Genomic DNA, 16,828 nt, shown 5'->3' with positions numbered 1-16,828 from the left:
TCGGTTAAAAGTAAATTAGCATATGCAAAGATGCTTCACTGCATGGCAGAGGGCAGTGAACTCTCCCTTCCGTTTGAACGGGCAGGTGATAGGTAGGAAAGATTTATTAAGTTCACCATCTTCTCACTGGACGATACGACGGTCTTTGTACTCGACCAACTTTCTCCAATATATCCTTAAATACCCACATTAATAAACGACACCTTCATTCATATTCATACTGATATTCAACAATAGTACTTTTCTTCCTGAGAATCGTAGCTACATAATGTTCTTGTAATTTCTTTCATAAAATGTTATTCAGAAAAGTAGCAATTTGATTCAGGAAATGACTCAATAATGACGAATATATCCCAGAAACACACCTTTATAACGAAATAATCCTAAACTTAACAATTTTGCTTTTGTTTGGTAAAATTTTCGAATTAATTTCGATAATGCATTATTGACAGCAAATTTGATACAGATTAATGGTATACTATCATGACATAGAAGTTATAAACAGCTTCTAATCCTCTTTTAAGCAGTTATTGGTTTTTGGGTAACGTAATTAACTCCTTGGGTTTTACACACCCTCATAAATGCTCAGTATATCCGGTCAAGGTCATTTCATTTTAATGTAAAACCTTTACTGATCATTAAAGTTTTTTGGAACACTGTTAAAAATAAAATATATTTTGATACTGAAAATATCCGAGGTGAACCACAATTAAGTCTAATTACACAGCAAAATTGAACGGCCCCATAAACTGAATTAAATCCGCCCCATTTCAGAGCTGGTTGTCCTGGCGAAATTAGTTACAGCACGTAAAATTTAATCGAATTTCAATGAATACATTCAGGCGCCCCTTCAATTTAGACCATGTAACAAACAATTTCATTATCGAGTACAAAGGATCTTGGTAAAGTGGCGTAATATTGGCTGAGTTGTTAACGAAAACTGATTTCGCGGCTTTTATTAAGCGAATAAAGAGTTTTATACGTCAAAAAATAAAATTTACAACATTTTTTTGTCTAACGGAAGATAAGAAAAGGTTTAGAATTGGTATAAAAAGATGTAATTGCTCAAATAAAAATAATAATAACAAATTTTATCAAGAACTTTCTCAAACTTGACACATAGCAAAACATCAAATATAACAAAATCAACACCCAAAATTATTATTTAAAACGTTTGACAAATTTATATTTAAAATTTAATAAATAAATGATGTTTTAACCTCAAATAAAAAAGATCAAATTAACCTCTAATATTATGACAACTAACCTTAAATTTTGACAACTAACTGTCAAAAGTGACATTTGGGACATTTGTAATTTTATTAAAATAAAATTAATTCTTGTATTTATTATTTATTATTATAGCAGTGACAAAATATTTCAAATAATTCATCAAAAAACATTTGTGATAATACTTCATTTTCGTATCGTTATACAAAGGAACAATCCTACAGAAAAAAATTAAATTTCTTTATCATAATTAAAGAACAAAAAAATGAATCCTACGATAACTTTCGTAAATCCAACACGAAGAACGTCAAAATACAAATTAAAACTTCATAACCTATAAATATTACAACAGCACATTTACAACGCCATGTTTCTTCCTTCAATAGAAATTTCAACGGCTCGCCTCGATGATTTATTCCTTTTATTGTCAATGAAATTCTTGTAATGCTTCTCAAACCGGTTCATTTGCTTCTTACTCGACTACAACATTAATTTATTTGTTTATATCGATTTCTAAAAATCTTAAAAAATCATAAATACATACCCTACTTATATCGACTTCTGTGTGCCATTTTGGTCGTACAACGTAATCTTTATTTGATGGGACAGGAACTCTGGCTCTTCCAATCCATCCTTTATCACCTGGTCTAAGTGGCCTTAAAAATTAATTTTTTTATTAATAAACTGGTTAGTTTAATTTAAATTGATTTTAAACGTACTTTCCCTCTTCATTAAACGCTTTACTTATATCTTTCTTTTCCGAATAAGATGATGTATCACTTTCACGTCTTCTTTTTGGCATTTGCTCAATGTCTCTTTGCATGCGCTCTTCACGACTCATGGCTTAAAAAATGGTTTGATGCTATACTCTATTTTTTAATTTTTTTAATTCGGAGGAGTGTTTTCAAATTGAAGCTCCAAAAAGAAGAGTTGCTATTGGTCACTTTTAAGCAAAAATTATACCAGAAAAATTCGAGATGTTGCCGGTCGCCTAGACCCGACTGTTTCTACTTCTAGGTCTTGTTAGTTCTAGTGATAGTGCTGGTGTAAAACTAGATACTATACTTTGTAAATTTATTTTTTTAAATAAGTTTTGAATAAAGTTTAAATGTCAATGTGACACAAATTCAATGTTACCAACTGTAACCAACTTCACAACGATTTGTCAAAATTAAATGTCAATTTTATGAAACGTCATGTTTTTTTTTACGAAAATTAATTAATTTATGCTAAATCATACGAAAAAGGAATTTGTTTACGTTTTTTTAATGTCAAACCTTTAGAAAGTCCTAAAAAATTAAATTAATTTGACATTTTTTGAAATTTTGACGTTTCAAATAATTATTATTAGTCTGTCAAGTTGATTACCCATGAATAATGATTATTCGCCGCTATTATTGAAAAATGATTACCCTTTCATCAACTCCCGCCAAAAAATAGCTTTGAAAAATTACACTTTATAAACGTGACTTTTCATTTACTCCTCAGAATTAAAAAATAGAGTATAATTGGACCGCGTTATACATCACTTGACTAAGCGACATTTTATCGTTTAGATTTTCATGCTGTCTAGTAGGTAAAGGTGTAACTTATCTTAGAAAAAATGCAGAATACCGAAAGACCTAAAAACTGCGGGCAACCAACCCGTAGTGGACTACAAAAATACAATAGATGTAGCAGTCCTGTTAGATTCTACTGTCCTTGAGTCCAAACATGATACGTTTAATTCCAATATTACTCAAGATATAAGCAACTTCCGGTTTGAATCGTCCACGTCTATTTTGACATATTTGTCATTTTCATTAAAAAACCTTTAAAATGAGTCCAAAGATGACGCAGTTATCTCAAAAAACGAAAAAGTTAGAATAAAAAACATTAAACCCGAAGTTAGCAACAATGAAGATAGCAATATAATTATTAAATTTTAAAACCAACCTTAATTTTTTATTTTTTTTATTATATTTTTGTTTTTATGACAGATATTAAGACATTTTATAAAAATTAAGAATGTCAAAATGACATTGACATTTCAAACCGGAAGTTGACCATAACTTCATTAATATTGAAGATAAATATGTCGTGCTTGTACTCATTTTAAAGCAATTTTAATGAAGACTACAAATATGTCAAAATTGAGGTTGACATTTTAAACCTGAAGTTAGTTATCATATAATAGAAGTTTTATAACTAAAGTTAATCTAGTGTTAGTCACTTTTCAGCACTTTCTTCGTTCGATTCTCAAGCCACATGATGATTCTTGCATTTTTCCCAAGTTTCTTAATATTTCTTTTGTTAAAAAAGAACGTTCTTAAATTTTAATCTATAAACTTGTAACACTTCGTCCTTAATTTCATTTTATAACGTTTTAAACTTTAATTTTGTAAATTGATGTGATCTTTTTTAACAAAAGAAAAAGAAATATTAAGAAACTTGTTTGTAAAATGGATAGGATGAGGGATGTTAATCTATGTGTAGAGTTTGTGAAGATGGCCAAGGGCCGAAACTAGTTAGACTTAAATTCTATACAAAATAGAAACCAGTTGTAAGCACCATTTTCAATAGTTTGAGCTTGTCTATTCTGAGAAGTCATATTTTTTAATATAAGTTTTTCTCAACATTGTTCATTTGTCGCTTAGTAAAGTGATGCATAACGCGGTCGAATTAGAACTTTTTTTTACCTTTAAAATCAGCTGATAAATTAAAAATTGGTCTAGCCCATTCGCTAATCAATCTCCCAGCTCTCTCTTTATTCTCTTTAACTTCTTTTGGGTGTTTATACAAATACATAACAGCTTTGCCAATTCCAGAATGTTTTAATGTTTGTTGATCAATTCTTGGAAACTACAATATCTTTATTATTTAGGAAAATTGTAGTGCAGCAATTAAATACATACCTCCCATAATAGCTGCAAAATTGCCTGCCTAACTTGTAAAGACGGCATAGATCTATCAGGCATTGGCGCCAACCAATCTGTTAAAACGCTCAAAACATTGTGTTCAATAAACGCCAATTGAAGATCGTGCTTTTTTAATTGAGACATTACTTTCGGTAACATCCCAATCTTTTTCGTTGCCGGCTGGCTACTCTGATTCAGTCTTCTATCGTCTTCGGCCGCATTCTTCATATCCGCTAATAATTGGGCTATTATGTCATCATTGTCGTTAATTATATCGATATCTTTGCGTTTTCTACGTCCCGATTTTTCCTCTTTTTTTCGTTGTAACATAATGTCGAAATCTGATAGTCCATCCAAATTCCTGTAATGATTAAATTTGTTTTTTTAATTAAACCCAAATTATTTTATTTATTATTTTAGGAGGAAATGGTAAAAACTATTGTTACTTACATGTAGGGATACACATCTCTTTGTTAGCACAAAAAAATAGTTTTAGATTTGGAGTATTTAATTTTTTAATTTTATTTTCAATCCAAGAAGGTTTATCATTTAAAAATTAAAATAAATATTTCTACATTGTTTGAAATTGTAAAACTTGTACTTAGGTGACTTATAGTCACTTTATAATCAAGTGTCCTGATAAGGTAGAATCTAAGAGGACTGCTATATCCCAAATGTTTCTAGTTCTAAATCAAGTGTTAGTTATGAGTAGGCAACAACCATTTCACACTTTGAATTAGAAAATGTTTAATGTTTTATTTCTGTTTTGTAATGTTGTTAGTTTTGTACTTAATAAGGTTCATAATATAAAAGAATAGTACTATTATAGGGGCACCTGGTACATAGTTATAATGACATATCAAGAATAAATCATGATTAGTATGCAATTATACACCATGCATTGATAAAGAAAAGTTTCTAACTTTGTATCAAATTCAGACAAAATTCCAAATTAAAAAATCATTCAAAAAGTTCAAAGTTGTAAATATCTTTATCTCAATACTCACAATATAAAGTTCATTTCAAATGGAATTTCATAAACAATTAATGAATCAACCAAAGCTAATCAAACGCTTAAACGCGAATGGAAAAATGAAAACCTATACAGCACGTACACTATTAAATTTTCCTTATCAACTTCCTCTACCATATAAACCATTAAAAAAATGTTTTTATAAACAACATCAAACAATGGAGTTTATATTTACTTTAGCTTTTCATAACAAGAAACCTTACCCTCCACGGTTATCATCAATTCCATCATCTGAGTCTGTCAATGATGCCTTTGTTGGTTCTTGAGGCCCTTCTTGAATTTCGGGTCGCTCTTCAGAGGGACCAGCTGCTTCATCATCACTTTCAATTGGTTTAGATACTTTACTTGGTCCAGCGCCTTCTTCTTCATCGCTATCAATTAAACGACGTTTTCGAGCAGTTACACCTAAAAAATATTACTTCATAATCTTAAATATCCACAACTTAAAATTACCACCTTCATCTTCGGATCTTGATCTTGACCTAGATTTTGATCTAACAGACCCAGATCGCGATCTTCTTGATCCAGACCTAGAACGACTTCTCGATTTTGAACCCCTTTTTGAAGTCGATCTGGATCGACTTCTTGATCTCGATACAGATCGAGACTTCGCCGAACCTGATCGCGATCTTGATCGGTTTTTTCGCGATCCAGATCTTGAACGCGATCTGGAATGTGAACGCGATTTTGATCTAGACGCTCTCGAACCCGATCTAGATCTTGCCGATCCAGATCTCGACCTTGAACGAGATTTTGATCTTGAACGCGATTTCGATCTTGAACGCGATTTCGATCTTGAACGCGATTTCGATCTTGACCGTGACTTTGATATTGAACGCGATTTCGATCTCGAACGTGATTTTGATCTTGAACGTGATTTTGATCGTACTGATCTTGAACGTGATCGCGAACCTGACCGAGACCTAACTGATCTAGATCTTGAACGCGATTTCGAACGAGATTTTGATCGCGATCTCGATCGGGATTTTGATCGCGATTTAGAACGGGATTTTGATCGCGATTTAGAACGGGATTTTGATCGCGATTTAGAACGAGATTTTGATCGCGATTTAGAACGAGATTTCGATCGCGATTTAGACCGAGATTTTGATCGCGATCCGGAATGTGATCTTCTAGATCCTGATCTTGAACGGGATTTTGGGGAATTTGAACGTGATCTTGCTGAACCTGATCTTGATCGAAATTTTCTTGAACCTAAACAAAAAAAATTAGATAAATTAATCTAATCTAATCAAAAAATATTTTTTTATACCTGATCTTGATCTCGATCTAGACTTTGACCTTGATTTTCTAGATCCTGAGCGTGATTTTCTCGATTCAGGTCGCGAATTTCTAGAGCCAGATCTGCTGCGAGACCTCCTTGAGCCTGATCTTGACTTTCTAGATCCAGAGCTATGGCGGGAATGCCTCGAACCCGACCTTGAACGCGATTTTCTTGATCCAGATATTGATCTTGATCTCGACTGTCTTGATCCAGATTTCGACCTACTTCTTACAGATTGCACAGAGCCGGAACGACTTCTTGACCTTGAACCTTTCCTTAAACTTCCAGACCTAGATCTTGACCCGCCTGGTGATCTACTACGTGATTTTGAACGATCAGATTTTCTAGATCTAGATCTTGAGCGACTTTTTGATCTTTCTCTCGATAAATTAATAGATTTATCAGGAGTGTTTGATCTAGATCTTTTTCCTACATCATCACTTTGTTTTGGGGTATCCCCACTCGGCGATAAGGGCTTTGAAGTTTTGGAGACTTCTATAAAAAAAATGTGAGGTTAACGCGTTAAATTTAACGATTGGTGCCGATTACAAATTAAAATATATATTAGATTAATAGGCTTACCTGTCAGTACATCCATTTTTGATGCAATTATTTTGATAAAACTATTTGTTACATCAACATTACGGTTAAAGATTGATAAAAACGGAAATGTCTAACTCTAACATGACAGTTTACAACTTCACTATTTAACTCAACCTGAAGTTAGTCATAAATATTAAATTTGATTCACTAATTAAAATATTAAGAAATAATTATTAAACGAAGATTTACGTGAAAGAACAACAATATACAAAAAATAACGCACATAAAATAATTACAATTTGACATTACCAACTTCATAAAACTGTTTAAATAAGTTAAGCATGAACAACTGGTTGCCTAACTGAGAGAGCTAAATGTTACTCAACTCATATAAAACGCAATTATTATTCAAACAATATCCTATAAAACTGTTTTTAAAAACGATAACAATACAATAAGATTTAAAATTTCCTTTTTGTTCGCAAACACATTCATAAAACATAACCTCATAAATGTCAAATTTGGCAATAACATAACCTATAAAAAAGTTAAAAACAATCCTGTTTGAATTTCTTTTCGCCTTAATTTAACAAAGAATTAGATTTAATCATGAATTTGGACCCGAATAATAAGGATACAAGCTCGGAATTATCACAATTGGACGAAACGAGTCTTTTGGTGATTATATTGGATACAAATCCAGGGCAAAGGGTTTTAAGAGAAAATCCTCACTTTTTGACTCAATACACCGATTCGGTGATAGCGTTTGCTAACGCACATTTAATGCAAAAAGCTCACAATAAATTAGCAGTGATGGCATGTCATTCACGAGTTAGGTAACGCTTTATTTTTTTTTTCATTGAAAGAAATTTAATGACTGAAATTGTAGTGAATTTATTTATCCGGTACCTGGAAAACCTTTAGATATACGTCAAGTGGATGGTCAATACGAAGTTTTTACGCTTGTAGAGAAAACTGTTAAGCAAAATTTAGCTAAAGTATTAACTTCAGAGAGTTCTACAATTTACTCGGAAAGTTTATTGTCAGGAGCTGTTGCAATGGCTTTGTGTTATATTGCAAGGATACAACGAATTAAACCACCAGGGTGTAAAGTGAACAGTAGAATTCTGGTTATAACAGGAAGTGGAAACTCTGCTTCACAATATATGAATTACATGAATGTTTTTTTTACTGCTCAAAAACAAGGGGTTGTAATTGATGTGTGCACATTAGATCAACAGTTAAGTTTGTTACAGCAAGGTTGCGATATAACTAATGGGTTGTATTTGAAGGTGCCACAAATACAGGGATTATTACAATATTTATTGGTATAAAAATCTTTTATGTTTGATTTATTATTAATAATTTTGTTTTGAAGTGGGTGTTTTTACCAGAGCCTCCAATAAGACAAAAATTAGTTCTTCCCCCTCCAGTTAAAGTTGATTATCGAGCAGCATGTTTTTGCCATCGTGAACTCATCGACGTTGGATATGTTTGTTCTGTTTGCTTATCAAGTATTTAATAAAATTGATTTTTTTAATGCTTTATTAATTAAAATTCTTTTCAGTATTTTGTAAATTCAGCCCAATATGCACAACTTGTCAGTGAGTATTAAATTTAATTAAATTTTATTTAATTTATTATATAATTTATTCTTTTTTAGTACTGTATTTAAAATACCAGGACCATTAGCTGCAAAATCGAAAAAGAAGAAAATTAAGTTATAATCTTGCAATTATTAATAAAAAATTTGTGAACAATAAAAACGTTATATTGTTTATAAAGTTAACAAAAATAAGTTATTTTAAACAATAATATGAAAATCATCAATTTTTTCAATCTCATTTTCTTCAACATCCACAACATTTGTGTCATTTTCTTTCTCTAATTTACAATAAACATTAATATTAATTGCGTCAACTGCCACAGCGCAAAATTGGGTGCAAGTATGATTTAAAAAAGCAGCGCCACAAATCGGGCCATCTTCATTAAGTACTGAAAATAATAATTGAGCCTGAAATAATTTTTTTATTTACAATTAAATTGATATTTAAGTTAGCATATTTGTTACTTCAGGTAAACTTTGTTTAAATTTCCACACTTTAATGTAACAATCTTGAGAACCAGTCAAAATGTAACCAGTTAAAGCAGAAAAATCAATCGCGGTTATTTTTAATTTATGCCCAATAGTGCGAGATAAATAATCTTCGTCGAAAAAATCGAAAATGCAAAATTCGCCGCTGTCGTAACCCATAAATGTTAAACAATTTGTTACTTTTAATGATGAAGGTTTAGAAAATAAACTGCAATACAAATCTTTTTATTTTTTTGTCCGCAATTATTAATTATTTTACCCTGGAACATGTAATTTTCTTATAATATCAAATCCTTTCGTTTTATGCACCCACATATAGGTCATCATATCTGACGAGGTCACCATGTAATCTTCGTAACCGTCCATTAACAATACGGCCTCATCGTGGGCGTAAAAACGACTGATAACGTTAAATTTGGAACTGTTGTTTTCGTTAGGGCGAAACATCCAAACGGTACCGAGATGGGTACCAACGCAAAGTATTTCGTCTTTAATTACACATATTCCAATTGTATAATCTAAGTTATTAATAAAATTTTTAAAAGAAATTACTTAAAGAGTGAGTGGATTACTTTTATCATCTCCAATTTCATTGCAAGCATGGAAATATTTTAGCTCGATCAATTCGGCATCGTAAACTTGTAATCCGATGTTTGATAACACAATGAAATATGTTTCTCCATTAAGTTTGACCCATTTAACCTTAAACAAATCGGGGAAGTTTAAGAATAACTTGTTGAGTCTTCATAGGAAATCTTTGGGATTTGAAAATTTATTATTTTTACCTGTTTTATTAAACCTTTTCCTCGTTCTTCACCATCACAAAGAGGAACATACTTGCTTCTTCTATGGGGATAAAGAACGGGAATAACATTGATAAAACTTTCATGAACTACAGCTAAAGCTTCGGCGGATAATTCCTCGTCAACATTTAATAAAGCTAAATTTTGATTAAATGAAGAAGCTGTGGTGACTAAAGTTATACATTTATCGTGTTTGTACATGATTATCTCTGATGGTTTAAAAATGTCAAAGTAATTTTGTTTCTTAACACTTCTAGGTACTGTGATGTGATATAAAATGGGTTAAAAAAACGTCAAATTTTAAAGAATAATGAATTTTATATTTGTTTTCTTTCATAGATCATTTATATACATTTTGGGCATAGATTTTTCCGGTGATAACCAGCCAATCTTGTAAAAACCGTATAATAGCACTTTTTAAGTACTGTATTTATTACAAAAACGAAAGAGTATCTATTATCCTATTATTTTTTAACTATTTTTTATATATATAACATTAAAGGGGCAACTATAAATAGAATATCACAACTTTTTTTAATAGAAAAAGTAGTTTACAGTTTAGTTTCAACTTTAATAATTAAAAAATAAATTTCTCACTTCCTTTTCTCCATACAAAAATATGTTTACTTTTTATTTTTAATATTTTCCAAAAAAAAAATTCAATTCATGGTTTCTTACATATAAACAGAATTCTAATCTAGCGTTTGCTATTGTCTCATAATACACAAAACAAAGCTCTCTTAATGTAGTATAAATACTGTAAAAAAATCTTGTGATGATTCTTGACAAAATAATAAAGAAAAAAAAGGAAACAAAATTGTAATAAAGATAACAACTGAGCTAGATATATGGCAACTGGCTTGTAATAATAAAAAAAAACTTCTATAATAATCTATAATATAAATGGAGCAAAAAATAACAAATCCACATTACTCAAAACCGACTGTGACAACAGCCATGACAAGAATACCCAACAATAACGATGAAAGTTGTTTTAACGATTCCTTCGGATCTTCTTCCTTCAATAAATCCGGTAAAACGGTCACTAAACCAATATGGAGGAAAGTTCCTGCAGAAAATGGCAAAATCCAAGACGTTCTAGCTTCTGCAAAAATTTAAACAACATGTTTATAAAAGCATTGTTTACGAATTGAACTTTGATAATTAATAATTCAAGGCGAAATCAGCATGTTTCAATCAAACAATATTTTAACATAATCTATTTATAAATGAATGTTGGAAAAAACAGTTATGACTCAACGGCGTAGTTTCAATAAATGAAAAATAGATTTCAATTTTTGATGAATTACCTAACGAATTACTTGCTCCACTAAAAATTAAAGAAGCCATCGATCCGATGAGTCCCCCACCAGCAGTGATAAGTTGAAATTTAGCAGCGTCCCACCTTGAGAAACCAGATTTGAGCAAAATGGCGAAATCCCCTACTTCATGGGGCACCTCGTGCATTAAAATCGCAAACGTTGTCAAACAGCCCAATCGAAATGAAACGAGAAACGCGCCTCCTAAAGAAAGGCCGTGGGTAAAGTTGTCGATGGCGTTGGCGAAAAGATTTAAATAACCTGTGATCTAAAATCAAAAAAAAAATTATTTAATTAAAAATTACGTTGTTTGTATGAGATGGTTCAACTTACGTGTTTTTTATTTTCGCCGTCATCGTCAGTCTTTTGCAGGTCGTAAGGTTTGGTGCGTTTTTCGTTGTTTTGTTCGTCGATTTCATACTGTTCTTGACGATTCTCTTCCAATTTTGTTATAACCGAAAACAGTTTTTCAGCTACGACGAATATTATGAGACCGCTTAATATTAATAGTCCTGTTCCAATGGTTGGGTGACCTCCTATTAATAAATTAAATTATTTTAATAATCTAAATTTAGTTTACAAATGTCAGTTTTGAAAGTTAGTTGTCAAAATTTAAGGTTAGTTGTCATAATTTTCGAGGTTATGTCATCTGATTTATTTTAGATTTAAAACATCATTTATTAAATTTTAAATATAAATTTTGATGTTAGATAAATCAAATTAAACGCTTTAAATAATAATTTTGAATATTGATTTTGTCAAATTTGATGTTTGAATAGTTTCAGTTTTTTTAATCTTTTTACGCGTCAGTCAAAAGATGGCGTTAGTTAGATGTAAAATTTATTATCCGAATTTTATTATTTACTTTTTTGTATTAAATCCATATAACTTAACCCATTTGCATCATAAGCTCAGCTATTTGCGGAACAATTATTAATGTTCATTAAAATTGTTATTTATCATTTACATATTGGCGCTAGTATGAAATTTAAATTGCTTGACAGTTCGCGCTCGTGGTTAGGTTAAATGTCAAACAAAATGTCATAATTAAAATTATAAAACTAAAAAAAAGTTTACTATTATTAATTTGCATGAATTTATGCATAAAGTTATCGATTTTCTCTAACGTAATCAAAAACTCGTTCAAACCGGGTCTTTTTAGACTTCAATCATAATCACTGTATCAACCAAATGCTGTTTTTCGATGACGTTAGCTCTTAGTAATGCGATATTTTATCACGCAGACACAAATACTTGGTATTCCAATTAAAAAAACAGTCCCGATTTGAAGTTATTAAGAAATCATTGTTTCCAAATAAAATTTTAAAAAAATCCTAATTCGTAATCTCTTTATTTAGTGATAGTCACGTATAGATTTCAATCAATTCATTTCTAACAATAATAATAATTCTTTTGTTCAATTTTTTTTTATAATTTTATTTTTGCAATATTACACTCCTATTTATTCTCAAATCATTATCTAAGTCACGAATACGATCGATTTGTCATGGTAAACGAGACAGGTAAAGACAGATTAAAATTTGATAATCGTAAAAAAAAATTATTAATCGATAATTAAAGGGTGATTAGTAAAATATAATCATCGCAATCACGTACGTACTTGAAGAGATAGAAATGGATTAACAAAAGAAAAAATCTGGGGATAATCTCGAAAGGTTATCGAATTAACAAAAAGATCTTAAAAATTTCGATGGGACTTGAAGTAGATTTGTTTTTTTTAGTAACTTACCGTTTGCATTGACGTCATAAGCCCATATTTCCGGGAGGGAATGTAGGAAAACATCCCCTAAAAGTCCCCCAACAGCGAAACTTAAAAGGGTTTTTAATAAATTTGCACGATCTGAAAAAGAGTTGCCAAAATAAGTTTAAAGTTAAAATAAAGAAAATATATTTTTAAATATTGTAAAAATAATTTGGCATGTTGTTGTCTTAAAACTTTTCAGTTTAAATATACCCAATTTCGTGAATTATTCTTACAACATTTCTTATCAATCAAAAATATCTTTTTTAAATATAACTATATTTTGGTTTCAATAATCTCTATTTATCCTGCAGTTAGAAACCAAGTTCTGACGTCGTTCAAGGACACTCGACAAATAGTTTTGCTGCTAACAGCAGGATATCGCCTCAACTGTTGTTGCACTTTGGATGCTTGCGTTGATACGCAATTACATTTACAGTTTCAATAACAATAACATTTGCGTACAGCTATTCATTTTATCAAAATCTTAAATTTCTTTATCTATTTATACCAGATTTTTTAATTCTTTTTATATGTAAATAAAAAGCGTGTTAAAATTTAATGTTTTAATTGACTGTAAATTTCCTTTTAGTTAATATATTGCAAGAAAACATAGTCATTAGATAAAAATAAATTCTGAATACACGAGCAAATGTCGACGTTGTGGTTTAACTATTGTGCCAAAGAGGCAAATGAACTTTGAGCGCATTGTGTTTTATGGAGCTCAGTTTAGAGAAGATAACAATGTCTATAAATTTACAATGACTCTTTTCTAGCAAGCAAAAAACTTAATCGTTTGAATGATAACGCGGTAAGTTTGTGACGAAAATAAATAAGTAAACTATAGCTAAAATTGTGAAATTAACAACAAATTTCCCTTATCTGAAAACGCACTGCTTTGTTTGGTTATTTTTGTTCGTTAATCTTCAATAATTCGTTAAAAAAAAATTGGAGACAAAGCATTGATTTTGTAATTCTTAAATTTAGACTCATTCGTCCGTATAGTTCGATAATTTAATAGAAAGTATTGAAATCGACCGTAAAATCATTCAAATTTAGCGACAGATTAAACTTATGCATGCAAACTTTACACTTTTCATGACATACTAACTCAATAGGTTATCTTAGATTTTAAATAAATAATATAAAGTGTAAATATTTTCGTAAACATCTTTTTTAGCATTAAAAACAGTCCGAAAGGAGATAATAACTGCAAAAAAACAAATTATAAACAAATCAGAAAGTAATTTCCTCAATTTGACAGTGACAAATAAATTTCAAGGTTATGTTCCACAATTGATTACAGTTTTCTTTGTTATCTTCCCCGAATAATTTTTCCCTCCACATAAATACTTTTTAATTGATTTACTTCAAAAATAAAATTTTATAATCATAAAAACTTAATCAAATTTAAAAACCTCATCAAAATAAACAATAATTATTTCAAGGTTAATTACAAATTTTTTTTATTACAGTTTCCTGTAATTTTTTTTGTTCTATTTAATTTTTAATCACAATTTTTCTAACCTCCTTGTTTAAGATTGTCCGATTGATCTATTGGTATAACCAACAACGGTAAAACTCCGCTAAGTCCCACCAGAAGAGAACCAAAAGTGGCCCCAATCCATGGTAATCTTTCCTCTGTTCCATAAATCCATCCAGGTAACAAATCGGTGATCATCTCCTGGTAAAAACAACCGAACGTCGAATTGTTTGGACCAAATTCGCAATCGTAAGGACTGGCGCACACTGACATTGCGTAAAGACGATTAAAACCTTAAGAATGAATTAGTCTCGAAGTAATGAAGTTTTGATGGTGATTGGTTCTTTGGTTTGGTGCACTGGTTAAGTAATAAAAGTTTTTTTAGATTTTAGACCGACTAATCTACCCTGAGATTGAGTCGACTAAAATTAAATTGTGATTTAAGAAAAACTAGTTATTATTAAGTTTAAAGTAGGCTTTGATTAAGCCATATTCACGCGAAACGAGATGTCACTGTGTTTTAAACGTTATAAACAAAGTCGGTTCTGAACAGCCGGTTTATATTATGTTATCCCCACCCTCTTTGCGTATTACGATTTGGGACAAGCACTCATTCCACCACAGTTTTTAAAAGCAAGATTAAAGTTTTAAAATGAAAATAAGTTGCGTTTTTTTAATCGATTTTATGAGAAATAAATATTTTTTATTATTTAGTTTATAAATGTTTGGGAAAGGGATGATTTTTTGATTTTGTTGCAACTGATTTTATCTTTAATCTTGGTGGAATTTATAAATAGAAGTTATTGATGAGCATGCGCGTTAAAAACTGCGCGTTAAATTTTGAATGTTATTTTCGATCCAAAATACAAATCAGAATTCCATATTTAACAATTAAATACATACTTAGTGTGCACTAATTAAAGTATCTCTATTTAAGTATTATTATTTCATTTAATTACTGAAATATACCTTAAAAAGTTATTGAATAAAATTTTAATTTTTAGGTTATGTTTTGGTTGTCAACATTAACTTTAAACAAATTCCTCTGCTATATTAATTATGATTATTGTAGGGTTCATTTCAGTTCTTGAAAGAACTCGGTATCTCGGTTTAGATAGGGCCACACAACTGTACAGAAGCAAATCTTAATGTCAAGTTTGGAGATGAAAATCTGTGTTTAAAGTATCCAATTATTGGTATTTAACAAATTGTATATACAGGTCCTGAAATGTCCCGAAACTAACCGCGAAGCGGGTACCGCGCGAGAGGCCAACCCACACCTGTCCTGGTAAAAATAAAAAAAATTCATGTCTCTTAGTTAAGTTGTAATATACATATTTTTGAAAATGTTAAAAATCGTTCCTGTAGGTCATATTTTTAGATACTATGGTCAGAAATGTTCGCAATTTATTAGTGATTTTTTAATAATATAATCCTTATTAACCTGTTATCCTTATTATAATAAATAATAAAATAGTCTAAATAATAAAATTTGTGAAGGACGTTGCTTGAACTTGTTTGAACATGATTAAACCTGCATATATGGAACCATCTCAATGGAATTTGAAAAGATTATACAATTTTGAACTGTTACGAACACATCGTTTGAATGTTTCGTAAAAATAGTCTGGCTTCTGTGAGTATATTAATCCGTCGTAGTCTGGAGCGAACTCTGGAGTGAGGCTTCGTAAACAACCCCTCCTTGAAGCTTAAACAGACTACATCACACCTATTCTCTTAAGCAGACCACACGTTGGCATCGAGACGATACCACAGAGCAACTTTAAAATGGTGAACATCTACACTGATAGATCAAAGAAGGCTGGAGGCTCTGGAGCGGGATTCTGCTCGTACAATTACCAGCTGCACCTTTATATTTTGCTCAGGCCGAAATATAGCAGCTAATGTTGTCGTCGACTCCAAAAAAGTTGTAATTTGCACTGATAGCAGACAGGCTATGCTGGCGCTTAGTAGGCATCGAACTACATCATTTTTTAGTGAAGTCCTGTCTGCAATCACTTGAGGAGGCTAATGTTTATAATAACGTCAGGATAAAGTATCGAAAAGGATATACCAGAAATAAGGGACAGGATGGCGAAACGGATGGATAAGAAGTCACCGGTTTTACCCTGAACCGTTTGTATCGCTAACTTTTAATACAGCATCAAAGCTGATCAACTTCATCTCCAATCGAGCTTTTTGCGATAGATGGGATTAGACTGCAGTAGATGTCTTTTCAAAGATATTGCTTCACTCAAACCGGAAGAACTCAGTTCCTGGGAAAATCAAAAGCTCTTCACCCACTTCATGACCGGACACTAAAGATTACATGAAGCTGGCGAACGCACACCTTTGTAGAGGGTGTGAAATGGATCCAT

At 31.0% G+C, this 16,828-nt stretch overlaps 4 protein-coding genes and 1 long non-coding RNA gene across 7 annotated transcripts in view; 2 read left to right on the top strand and 3 right to left on the bottom strand.

Annotated features, from left to right (window-relative positions):
- Positions 1–1,337: 1,337 nt before the first annotated feature.
- On the bottom strand, positions 1,338–7,165 carry LOC111427229 (IWS1-like protein). 2 transcript variants are annotated; one of them, XM_023062246.2, is made up of 10 exons: positions 7,028–7,165; positions 6,434–6,940; positions 5,617–6,375; positions 5,364–5,565; positions 4,578–4,595; positions 4,125–4,488; positions 3,909–4,071; positions 1,950–2,073; positions 1,775–1,886; positions 1,338–1,710 (listed from the first exon to the last, which is right to left on the bottom strand). In XM_023062246.2, the coding sequence occupies exons 1-10, from the start codon at positions 7,041–7,043 to the stop codon at positions 1,588–1,590; spliced, it is 2,388 nt and encodes a 795-aa protein (XP_022918014.2). In that variant the 5' UTR covers positions 7,044–7,165; the 3' UTR covers positions 1,338–1,587. The 2 variants fall into 2 exon arrangements, with proteins under 2 accessions (XP_022918014.2, XP_022918015.2); XM_023062247.2 differs by lacking the exon at positions 4,578–4,595 and having other exon boundaries at positions 7,028–7,163.
- A 277-nt stretch (positions 7,166–7,442) lies between these two features.
- Positions 7,443–16,828, top strand: part of LOC111427490 (transcription factor B4) — a 57,994-nt gene continuing 48,608 nt past the window's right edge. The window contains exons 1-5 of one of the 2 annotated variants that reach the window (XM_023062656.2): positions 7,465–7,824; positions 7,878–8,316; positions 8,367–8,502; positions 8,556–8,592; positions 8,652–9,311. In XM_023062656.2, the coding sequence (XP_022918424.1) occupies positions 7,598–7,824; positions 7,878–8,316; positions 8,367–8,502; positions 8,556–8,592; positions 8,652–8,715 (903 nt within the window). In that variant the 5' untranslated portion in view covers positions 7,465–7,597 and the 3' untranslated portion in view covers positions 8,716–9,311. Of the gene's footprint in view, positions 7,825–7,877; positions 8,317–8,366; positions 8,503–8,555; positions 8,593–8,651; positions 9,312–16,828 lie in introns of those variants that run through there. The other variant, XM_071193967.1, reaches the window with a different exon arrangement.
- Positions 8,793–10,087, bottom strand: LOC111427489 (WD repeat-containing protein 54-like). Its single transcript, XM_023062655.2, has 5 exons — positions 9,869–10,087; positions 9,656–9,785; positions 9,343–9,601; positions 9,060–9,291; positions 8,793–9,002 (listed from the first exon to the last, which is right to left on the bottom strand). Exons 1-5 carry the CDS (start codon positions 10,085–10,087, stop codon positions 8,793–8,795), a joined length of 1,050 nt encoding a protein of 349 aa, XP_022918423.2.
- On the bottom strand, positions 10,185–14,983 carry LOC111427204 (Zinc transporter Zip99C). Its single transcript, XM_023062216.2, has 5 exons — positions 14,495–14,983; positions 12,956–13,066; positions 11,539–11,741; positions 11,197–11,473; positions 10,185–10,991 (listed from the first exon to the last, which is right to left on the bottom strand). Exons 1-5 carry the CDS (start codon positions 14,721–14,723, stop codon positions 10,816–10,818), a joined length of 996 nt encoding a protein of 331 aa, XP_022917984.2. The 5' UTR covers positions 14,724–14,983; the 3' UTR covers positions 10,185–10,815.
- On the top strand, positions 13,358–14,263 carry LOC111427206 (uncharacterized). Its single transcript, XR_011639601.1, has 3 exons — positions 13,358–13,502; positions 13,560–13,778; positions 14,148–14,263. It is a non-coding gene; the product is annotated as an uncharacterized lncRNA (long non-coding RNA).

Source organism: Onthophagus taurus, chromosome 2 (genome assembly GCF_036711975.1).
Source record: "Onthophagus taurus isolate NC chromosome 2, IU_Otau_3.0, whole genome shotgun sequence".
In the NCBI taxonomy this organism is placed as follows: domain Eukaryota; kingdom Metazoa; phylum Arthropoda; class Insecta; order Coleoptera; family Scarabaeidae; genus Onthophagus; species Onthophagus taurus.
Note: the sequence above shows the minus strand (reverse complement) of the source record. Positions and strands in the feature narration are given on the sequence as shown.

Coding starts and splice junctions, on each gene's coding strand:
- LOC111427229 (XM_023062246.2), bottom strand. Junction 2,074..3,908: donor TTTATCAGCTGATTTTAAAG/GTAAAAAAAAGT, acceptor CCATTTTTTAAG/CCATGAGTCGTGAAGAGCGC. Junction 1,887..1,949: donor GCGTTTAATGAAGAGGGAAA/GTACGTTTAAAA, acceptor TTAATTTTTAAG/GCCACTTAGACCAGGTGATA.
- LOC111427489 (XM_023062655.2), bottom strand. CDS start 10,087: ATGTACAAACACGATAAATGTATAACTTTAGTCACCACAGCTTCTTCA. Junction 9,602..9,655: donor TGAAATTGGAGATGATAAAA/GTAATCCACTCA, acceptor TTAATAACTTAG/ATTATACAATTGGAATATGT. Junction 9,003..9,059: donor TTAAACAAAGTTTACCTGAA/GTAACAAATATG, acceptor AAATTATTTCAG/GCTCAATTATTATTTTCAGT.
- LOC111427204 (XM_023062216.2), bottom strand. CDS start 14,723: ATGTCAGTGTGCGCCAGTCCTTACGATTGCGAATTTGGTCCAAACAAT. Junction 11,742..12,955: donor TTATGACGTCAATGCAAACG/GTAAGTTACTAA, acceptor ATTTATTAATAG/GAGGTCACCCAACCATTGGA. Junction 10,992..11,196: donor TGGAGCAAGTAATTCGTTAG/GTAATTCATCAA, acceptor AAATTTTTGCAG/AAGCTAGAACGTCTTGGATT.